The sequence below is a fragment of the Etheostoma cragini genome, unplaced genomic scaffold, assembly GCF_013103735.1.
Source record: "Etheostoma cragini isolate CJK2018 unplaced genomic scaffold, CSU_Ecrag_1.0 ScbMSFa_4659, whole genome shotgun sequence".
Lineage (NCBI taxonomy): Eukaryota > Metazoa > Chordata > Actinopteri > Perciformes > Percidae > Etheostoma > Etheostoma cragini.
The window spans coordinates 20,584-30,583 of record NW_023269053.1 but is presented as its reverse complement, the minus strand read 5'-3'; the positions used below and the strand labels follow the sequence as shown (position 1 = coordinate 30,583).

The 10,000-nt window shown below is 42.2% G+C and overlaps 1 protein-coding gene across 1 annotated transcript in view; it reads left to right on the top strand.

Annotated features, from left to right (window-relative positions):
- Positions 1-7,839: 7,839 nt before the first annotated feature.
- Positions 7,840-10,000, top strand: part of LOC117941222 (complement C1q tumor necrosis factor-related protein 3-like) — a 21,259-nt gene continuing 19,098 nt past the window's right edge. The window contains exons 1-4 of the mRNA XM_034866311.1: positions 7,840-7,881; positions 9,097-9,242; positions 9,348-9,385; positions 9,779-9,910. Of these exons, the coding sequence (XP_034722202.1) occupies positions 7,840-7,881; positions 9,097-9,242; positions 9,348-9,385; positions 9,779-9,910 (358 nt within the window). The remainder of the gene's footprint in view (positions 7,882-9,096; positions 9,243-9,347; positions 9,386-9,778; positions 9,911-10,000) is intronic.

The following is a 10,000-nucleotide window of genomic DNA, read 5'->3' as shown; positions in this document are numbered from 1 at the left end:
GGAAGAACTTCTGTATCTTCCCTCAGTGTCTTCTCCTTGTAGGAGACAACTGGATTTGTTATGTCTTTGCATTTGTCTTTCAAGGACAAAAGGAATAAAGTCTGACAGAAAAAGTTGTCTTAGCCATGTTTATCATATCAGGTCCCAAGGCCCAGGTCCCAGGACCCAGGTCCCAGGGCCCAGGTCCCAGGACCCAGGTCCCAGGACCCAGGTCCCAGGGCCCAGGTCCCAGGACCCAGGTCCCAGGACCCAGGTCCCAGGTCGAGACCATAGCCTATCCAGAGAGACAAGATGTCCTTTTTCAGCTAAGATAGAACAATAAGATAGAAAATCAGCTTTTTTGCTAAGTACTCCTGCACAAGGAAATACTGAACATTTGGATTTGGACTGAAGAAGATTCCTTCATGTGCCTCTGTGTCTGGGGCCATGTCTGACCTGTTGCAGGAGCACAAAGAACTGGTGTCAGACATTTGATCTACAAATTACATCCTGAGGGGGAACAAAACGTGTGTGTTTAAAAAAATAAATCAAAAATAGTATTCTGCCTTGCCAAACATTGACAGGGACAGCGCACAATTAAACTAGTTTCACCATAGCTACATTTAATTCTGATTGACAAAAAAAAACATTTTGGCTACTAAATGTAGGTTTCAAAACAACATTGCTTATACTGAGGGTGAAGGCGTTAGCAGGTAAACTTCACCTGCTAGCTACAACATTCCTGCAGTTCTACAAGCTAACAAGCTAACTGTTAGACGTAGCAACAAGCTACAGAGTCAAATGAGATTTGCGCTATCACCAGTGATACCGTAACCATCGTTATCTTAGTTGTGTAGTTCCTAAAAAATGAAATAAATCAAGCAGAGATACTTACATGTCAAGCAGAAATGTGGCTAACTCTGAATCCGTGTTGAATCCTTTCAGGAGGCGTAACTCCCTCTACCTCTGAAAAGACGCTCTGATGTTGACCCTCGTTTAATTTCGACCTCGGTTTAACTCTTTCTTTTTAGCTCGCTTTCCGTCATCGGTCTTCTTCGGTTTACCCGTCTTTGTTTTCTGAGCAGGTGTCACTCGAGAAATTGGCAGTTTTCCTGAAAAGTTGTTTCTCCGCGATTAGCACAGCTGCAGCACACCGACAATCTTGAGCTTGAACATGGTACGCGCTTTGCGGGGGAGGGGTATGAGCAGCGCGTACACGAGAGTGATTGACAGTGCTAAGACAGTCCTCCTGGCTCTGATTGGCTGTTTCTGACCGGGAGCGGTGTATTTCTGCAAGTGTCAGTAGGAGCACAGGCAGGAGCCACAGGAGCTTGTTTTTTTTTTTTACAGATTATCCGTCTCATATTCTACTGTCAGGACATAGTGACAGTTTTAACAAATATGTAAAAAATACATTTTTACAAAAATTACCTACTGAAGCTTTAAAAAACTGTATAAACTCCAACCCATCTGATATAGCAAACTATACTTCTCGTTTCTAATATGATCTATAAAGCTCTAAATATAACCCAACAGAGGATGAGAATTTTACCAGCAAAATTAGGAAATTTATCCCACAAATTTCAAATGATTTTCGAAATGACTTTCCGAGGGTAGAAGTTCCCCCCCTCTAGGGTAGTTAAGACTCCTCTTTAACCCCCGGGGGGGCTGCTGCCTGGTGGGAATCGACATTGACAGTCAGACCTCCTGTTATCTCCTAGTGGGGGTGCATTCCCCACCCGCTCTGCCGGTAAGAGCCACCGAGCACTTAGCCTCTCTCGGACCGGCGACCAACAAAGGCCAGTGGGCGTCCTTGAGAAGGGGGCCTCCGGGGGACCCTGGGAGGAGGGGACCTCCGGGGACCCTGGAAGGAGTGGACCTCCGGGGACCATGGGAGGAGGGGGCCTCCGGGGGACCCTGGGAGGAGGGGACCTCCGGGGACCCTGGAAGGAATGGTTCCTGACCCTGAGTACTAAAGAAACATCATTGGTTGTAAAGATCCCCTCGGGCAGTGCTTTAAAGACACAGGGTTAGGGTTAGGGGGATAAGAGCCCGTTAGTGGGGGTCGTCTGGGGTAAAAACCAGAAAAGTCCTCTTGCCTTGTCTCTGGTGTCCCTGATCCGGGCGGGGGCCCTTTAAATTTAGCAAGGGTGTGTGTGTCTCTAGTGAAAAGAAACAAAACTAATTATTACTAGATATAATAATTACTTATTAATTTTAAAGTGTGAAATTAGCGAATCACTGCTTGTGGATCGAAAATCTAGCACATAGACAATCAGGGAAGTATCAAAGCAACTCCTTTTAATATCGGCCTTTATTATACGGCAGTAGCGGGCACAGTAGGAGCGGGGGGGGGGGTTACTGAGGGGAAGGTATAAAAGGAGTTAGCCCTCAACCAAACGAGAGTGATACGACGCCTCAGTAACTGTCACGTCGTTCGACACCGGTCAAGAAAACTTAACGCACGGGGGAACAGATTCAGAAATATGTAATAGATCCAACTGTCCGCCTGAGGTCCAGTAATGGTTATGTTTAAGATTTAATTGGTTACCAAACCAGGGTTGGTTTTCCTCTGGAGGCTCAGGATATAAGGAAGTGTATTACTGATTGTATTCACACAGAACTGTGGCCACTCTGTAACTGTAGATTGTGAAAGCTGTTCTCGTCATTCTGATTGTTGCAGAAAACTATTAAACCTTTTCACTAAATACTTAAACCTTTAATTCAGTTTGCAGCTCGTCTTTATTTTGTTTCAACGAGGTCTCTTCTTCAACGTAAATTCCTCCCTCGCTGTCACAAGGAGCTTCCACAACAAACTTGGTGTTGTCGGCAGGATTTCAAGGAGGGATCAGATCGGGACCCCCCGGGTCTCTGATGACAGCACCCAGGGATCTGATGGTCACCTGCCTCTAAACCTCGCAAAACATCTTTGAGAGACAGAGGGTCAGAAACCGCGGAGGGCTTGCTGATTCCACTCTGAAATCCAAACGAAAAGGAAGCAATTCCAAACAGCGGGGGTAAGTTAAAATTTCAATTGTGTAGAATGAATAATTTAATTTGGACATAATTTTGACACCAGAAGAAATCCACAACACCAGAAACAAGACCGCCTAATCTCCAGCCTGGTCCTTGCTGTGACAATGGACAAACACAGAGAAAGACAGACGTAATACCCACCACGGAGATTTAGGGGGTCAAAATGTATCCTTGTTCTCTGTTCTCTGTGTTGTCTGTGTTTGTGGGGGTGCATTTTGGTTGTTAGACAGATTTGAGCTAAATCTGACAACACCATTTAATCTAACACCACTTCTTCTCCCATTAATGTTCCTACCGATGCACGGTACACACGCTCACTCAGTTTTCAGTCCGAAAATGACAAATCTCTCTGGGGTGAGGTAGAAATTTACATAAGCCACACGCCTGTGAAGGACATGGTGCCGGACCCAAAGGGGGAAGCACTGTGCCCATCATGGGATATGGCTGTTTGGCATACTGCGAGTCCGATTGTGGGATCAGATTCCCTCTGACCACACCAACCTGACACATAGACTAACAGTACAGGAAGTAAACACCTCTTCAGCCGCAGTAGTGCTGACCCTGACCAGAGTTACTCCACAAGACGGAGGTTATTTCACAGTATGCACGTGGCTATCAGGAAGAGATCGTGCGGAGCATTCTATATTAATGTATTGGCGGGCTGACTCATTTGGCGTTACCAAGAAAAAGAAAAAAAACATTTAGTAAAAGATTGAAACCAAATCGGATGATTGACGTTGTGTAAAGTAAACGGGTTCTTTCTCCTAACAAAGACGACGCATTCTCCTCCAACGCGTGACTGGGTTCAATCAGAAACATCACACGCGATGTAGGGATCAATGACTCATGCTCAGTGTGTTCATTGTTTCCCTTCTCACAGAAACAGGCTACACCTGTTGAACCACACCCGTTAAATCTAAATAACTCTATTTGTGCACTGACTGCATTTCACCTTAAGAGCCAAATGTAAAATGACGAGTTACTGTAGCAAATTTGTCTCAGTAATACTTCCATGGTGGGTGTAGTTAATAACGCACATAATATTGATAGGATTGTAACTTTTCGGCTTCTCTCGCCCCGTTGGACCGAGACCAAATGCTCAGAAATGTCCCCTAAGCAGCTGGGTAGCAGCAGGAGGAAAACTGGAAGGCACACACACACACACACACACACACACACACACACACACACACACACACACACACACACACACACACACACACACACACACACACACACACACACACACACACACACACACACACACACACTCACACACACATACACACACACACACACACACACACACATACACACACACACACACACACACACACACACACTGCCTCCTGGGTGTAACTTTGTTTTAACTTGTAACTTGTGCCTTACATCGCTGAGCATTGCCTTATATTAACGTAAAACGCTACATTATCATTGTATTGTACCTATTGTATGTTGTCTGTCATTGTTGTGTTTCTTAGCTACACGTTAAATGTCTCTCTACCGTTCAGAGAGGGAGGATCCATCAGGCCTCTCATCGGTCCTCACGATGTCGTTCCAAAACTGGCTCATTGTCAACTGGCAATAATACTCGCTGCTAAGAAATACAGCAATGACAGACAACATAATTAAAATTCAATTCAATTAAAATTGAATTGAATTGAACATACAACACATTCAATGTGTGTGTGTTTGTTGAAAGAAATTCTCTTCTCAGACTCCAGCTGCTGATTGGTTAGGGGACATTTCTAAGCATTTGGTCTTGGTCCAATGGGGCGAGTTAAGCTGCACCGTCACATTCAGCTCTCCACCATTGTCTGACAGAAGGGTGGAACTGTGGAGTTAACATCTCCAATTATATAGGAAGGTCCCTGAACATGCCACCCCAAGTATGCTGTTTCCCCTACATCTGCTGATGTGTCTGACATTGTGTTCCCTCATACTTCTGGCTCTGTGCCAGGATCTTTGTGTTTCCATAATTCAGTATTTAAATTTGTTTTCTAGTTTTTCATGTTTTTAATAATTTTTTCTGTACACATAAATTAGCAGTAAAGGTGATAAAATAAAGATAGAAGGTGTTCATGTCCTGGAGAAGTTAACGAGAAAACACAAGACTTTCACCAGGAAACAGGTGTTCATGTCCTGGAGAAGTTAAGGAGAAAACACCAGACTTTCACCAGGAAACAGGTGTTCATGTCCTGGAGAAGTTAAGGAGAAAACACCAGACTTTCACCCGTTCATAAATACGTTATTCTGTTACACAACGCTGATGAAGAGGAATCTAACTTGCAACATACACTGGAAAAAAGAAATGTGTTTTGATAAAGTAATTTGTGCTCTTTGAACATTTTAATCCTTCACAATTTCATCATGTTATTTCAACACTATTCAATCAATTTTACTCCAATTAAATTACTAAGATTACTATTTGGTCAATTAAATACTACCTGTTTTTTTCATATTACATATTAGTATATTCTAGTGTCAATTACACAATTGTTTTGGCACTAAAACAGATTATATTGTTCTCTGAATACGGTTTCCTGTAACTACTAGTAACCTTTCAAAATAAAATGTCTAATTTCACTGCAGTGACAGTAGGTAAGAATTAAACTGACATTACTGTTTTACTGCAAAACAAATCAACAGCGAACAAGTAACACAGTCACAGAATGGAAATTAGACCTTTTTCTTTAAAAAAAGGTTACTGGCAACCATCTTTGAGGAGAACAATACAAACTTAATGTTCAAGGTCGCTATCGTCAAGATTAAATTAAGAAACAATTACAATTTAACATTTCAATGTAACTATAGAACAGATCTGAAATGCAAAAACATAAGTTGGCATTCCCAGCAACACTTTATTTTAATGTCTAATACCTTTCTATTAACACTCTTACTCATTAAAATGACCCATTTTTACCAGTTGCATTTCAAAACCTTTATTCAAGAGCCAAAACTTCCAATCAGGTCCTTAACTAACATTCAAGGTTTAAGCGTCCCTTACAGACACAGGTACATGTTTCAAAACTGTTACGCGGCCTTCAGTCCGGCCATGAGTTCACCCTGTACATTCAGCGGCTGCATGAGTGTACACCCCCACGCTTGAAGAGGATTATTAAAAACATAATTTGGAAATTGATCTTAATGCCCTAATTAAAAAAATAGGAAAATCCAATCTTTAAGGTCACCAATTTTCTTTGTGAATGAATAATGGACTGTAACTAAATAAATGTTCTTCCTTAAAATACAGGCTGCATAAGTATATACCGGGTATTTTAAATTCCCATAGAGGCACATTTTTATTATTAAAGGTTATTTCATGGATCAGGATACTATTCAGTTCAAGTCAATTTTATTTATAGTATCAATTCATAACAAGAGTTACCTCGAGACCCTTTACAGATAGAGCAGGTCTAGACCACACTCCAGAATTTACAAGGACCCAACAGTTCTAGTAGTTTCCTCCAGAGCAGCAACAGGGCCACAGTGGAGAGGAAAAACTTCCTTTTAGGCAGAAACCTGGGACAGACCCAGACCCAGACCCAGGCTCTTGGTAGGTGGTGTCTGATGGGCTGGTTAGGGTTAGAATGAGGAGTGGCAATAACAGTCAAAAATAAACAGTAGTTTGTAGTAGTTCTTTGTAGTAGAACTATCAATTTAATTCAATTATTTCTTCATCTGAACCATCAACCTGCCTCTTAGACCCCATCCCGACTAGGCTACTTAAAGAAGTTTTGCCATTAGTTAACACTTCTCTACTAGATATAACCAATCTGTCTTTATTAAAAGGCTATGTACCACAGCACTTTAAAGTTGCTGTAATTAAACCTCTTCTGAAAAAGACCAACCTTGATCCAGATGTTTTAGCCAACTATAGACCTATATACAACCTTGATCCAGATGTTTTAGCCAACTATAGACCTATATCTAACCTTGATCCAGATGTTTTAGCCAACTATAGACCTATATACAACCTTGATCCAGATGTTTTAGCCAACTATAGACCTATATCCAACCTTGATCCAGATGTTTTAGCCAACTATAGACCTATATACAACCTTGATCCAGATGTTTTAGCCAACTATAGACCTATATACAACCTTGATCCAGATGTTTTAGCCAACTATAGACCTATATCCAACCTTGATCCAGATGTTTTAGTCAAGAAGAAATTCATGTTTCATTCACCCAGAAGGTGTAGGGACTACCAGGTGTATTTACTACCAGGTGTAGGCACTACCAGGTGTATATACTACCAGGTGTATTTACTACCAGGTGTATTTGCTACCAGGTGTATATACTACCAGGTGTATATACAACCAGGTGTATTTACTACCAGGTGTATATACTACCAGGTGTATGCACTACCAAGTGTATCTACTACCAGGTGTATATACTACTAGGTATATACTACCAGGTGTATATACTACCAGGTGTATGCACTACCAAGTGTATATACTACCAGGTGTATATACTACTAGATATATACTACCAGGTGTATTTACTACCGGGTGTATATACTACCAGGTGTATATACTACTAGGTGTATATACTACCAGGTGTACGTAGTACCAGGTGTATATACTACTAGGTGTATATACTACCAATTTACACTACCAAGGCACCACATCTGCTGTATGCATCTGTAATGCAAATGATTAAAATGTATATTTAATAGATTAATGTAATGTAATACACTAATGTAACTTTACAATAATGTCTTATTGTTTCATGTGTGCCATTTTATCGCTAAAACATACTAGTCCACTCCCCCGAAGTCAACGCGCTTCCCCCCCCCTCTGCAGCTTTGTCGGTGTGGTGATGGGGATGCTGGGTGGGTGCTGCCGCGGCGAGGGTAATAGAGTACGTGCTGTAACCCCTCGCCCAAAAAGAACCGCAACCCCGACTGGGGTGGGGTGTGCAGGCCTCGCCCTGGCCGTCCTTCACCCACCTCCGGATAACGTTGCCCAAACTTTCGGGATACATATATTTGAGTCAAAAGCAGGTCTACGTTTGACGTACAAATCCGCCACACGGAACTCCGATGTGAGGGGTTACTTATAAATCACACGCTGTTCCACAATGATCTCATCCCGTGCTAATAGGGTTTATGAATTTGCAATATAACGTTAGTTACATCAGGCTTTGATTTTAAGCTAACGTTACCATTACATGTGCATCGATTAGCAATATTACCACCTATAACAGATCAACAGATCACAGGCGAGATCGTTGTGCATACCTTCTGTAATCGACTGTAAAATTAAATATATTTTAATAAGATAAAACATAGTTGCAAACATGCGTTTATACGTCTGCACAGCATTATTAGTTAGCCCGCTAGCTTGCTTAGCAAGGTGCAATCTAGTTAGCTAGCTAACTGATATTAAATGAGATGCTAACGTTGGCTAACGAAAAACTGTAATAAAACAAAATCTATTTTTACTTACCGGAAAAACTGAACTGCCGATTCCTGTGAGTGTCTCGCCGTGCAACCGAACGCTGAACAAGACATTATTATCCGACCAAAGTGTCACAGCCACAGCGGTGAAACGTAGTCAAACGTAGCCAAAATGAAGTTTACGTGCCATGGACGAGCTTTGCTAAGACTCTGTCATGATTGACAGGCCGAGAACTGTCAATCACATTACAACCACGCCCTAAAACACCCCCTGCTTTATCGCCGATTTTAAAATCAACGAGACCGTAATTTAAAGAATGAACCTCATTCTGTGTTGCAGAATACTTCAAACTAGCGATCGAGACCACAAACTCTTCATGAAGATGTTTACTGAGGTAATAAATCAAGTGAGAAGTGGCTCATTTCTCCATAGACTTCTATAGAAACCAACCTCTTTTGCAACCACGCGTGTCGCCCTCTGCAGGAATTCAGATAGAATGCAGGTTTAAGTTACTTCCGCAGTGGTTGCACTTTATCGAACCGGATGCTCTGTCCATCAATAATATACAGTCTATGGTTCCACCCCACTAAGTTTGGGAAGGTTTCCAGATATTAATGCCCAAACATGGCCTCCAAGATGAGGCATTTCAGAGATTGTAAAATTGATCAAATCCAAGGGTGAAAGAGTGATCCTAACTAACAAAGAAACTTTCTCTGATCCTGCAGAACAAGCCCAGCTGAAGGCGGAAGTGGTCAAGCAGGACACAGAAGTGGACAATCTGAAGGCTGAAGTGGACAAGCTGAAGGCTGAAGAGGTCAAGCAGGACACAGAAGTGGACAACCTGAAGTCTGAAGTGACCAAGCTGAAGGCGGAAGTGTTGACACAGAGGGTTGAAGTGACCGAGCTGAAGACTAATGTGTACACACTGAAGGCTGAAGTGGACCCGCTGAAGCAACAACAGCTAGGTATTGGTCTCTGGTCCTTCTCCTTCTGCTGCTGACAGATTTACAGACAGTTATGTTCAGTGTGTTTAAAAAAGTGAATAATGCTAAAACTCTTTAGAATGGCTTTTAATTCCATAATATCAATGCATCGGGAACACTGCACATTCAATTCCAAATCAAAACATCTGTCTCTGTCTCTCTCTGTCTTTCTCTCTCTCTCTGTCTCTGTCTCTGTCTCTCTCTCTTTCTCTTTCTCTTTCTCTTTCTCTGTCTCTGTCTCTCTCTCTCTCTCTCTCTCTCTCCCTCTCTCTCTCTCTCTGTCTCTGTCTCTGTCTCTGTCTCTGTCTCTCTCTCTCTCTGTCTCTGTCTCTGTCTCTGTCTCTGTCTCTGTCTCTCTCTCTCTCTCTCTCTCAGTCCAACAGGTTGCATTCTCAGCCTCTCTGACGGTTGGAGGTGAAGAACATATTGGACCCGTTCCCTCGCACACTCCCCTGATCTACAAATACGTCCCCACCAACATCGGAAATGCCTACAACCCAACCACAGGTAGCTCTGATGTTCTATTAATATATTTTAGGGATGGGATATGAGCATTTTGGTAGAATACCAATATGAATCACGTTTCTATATATTGAA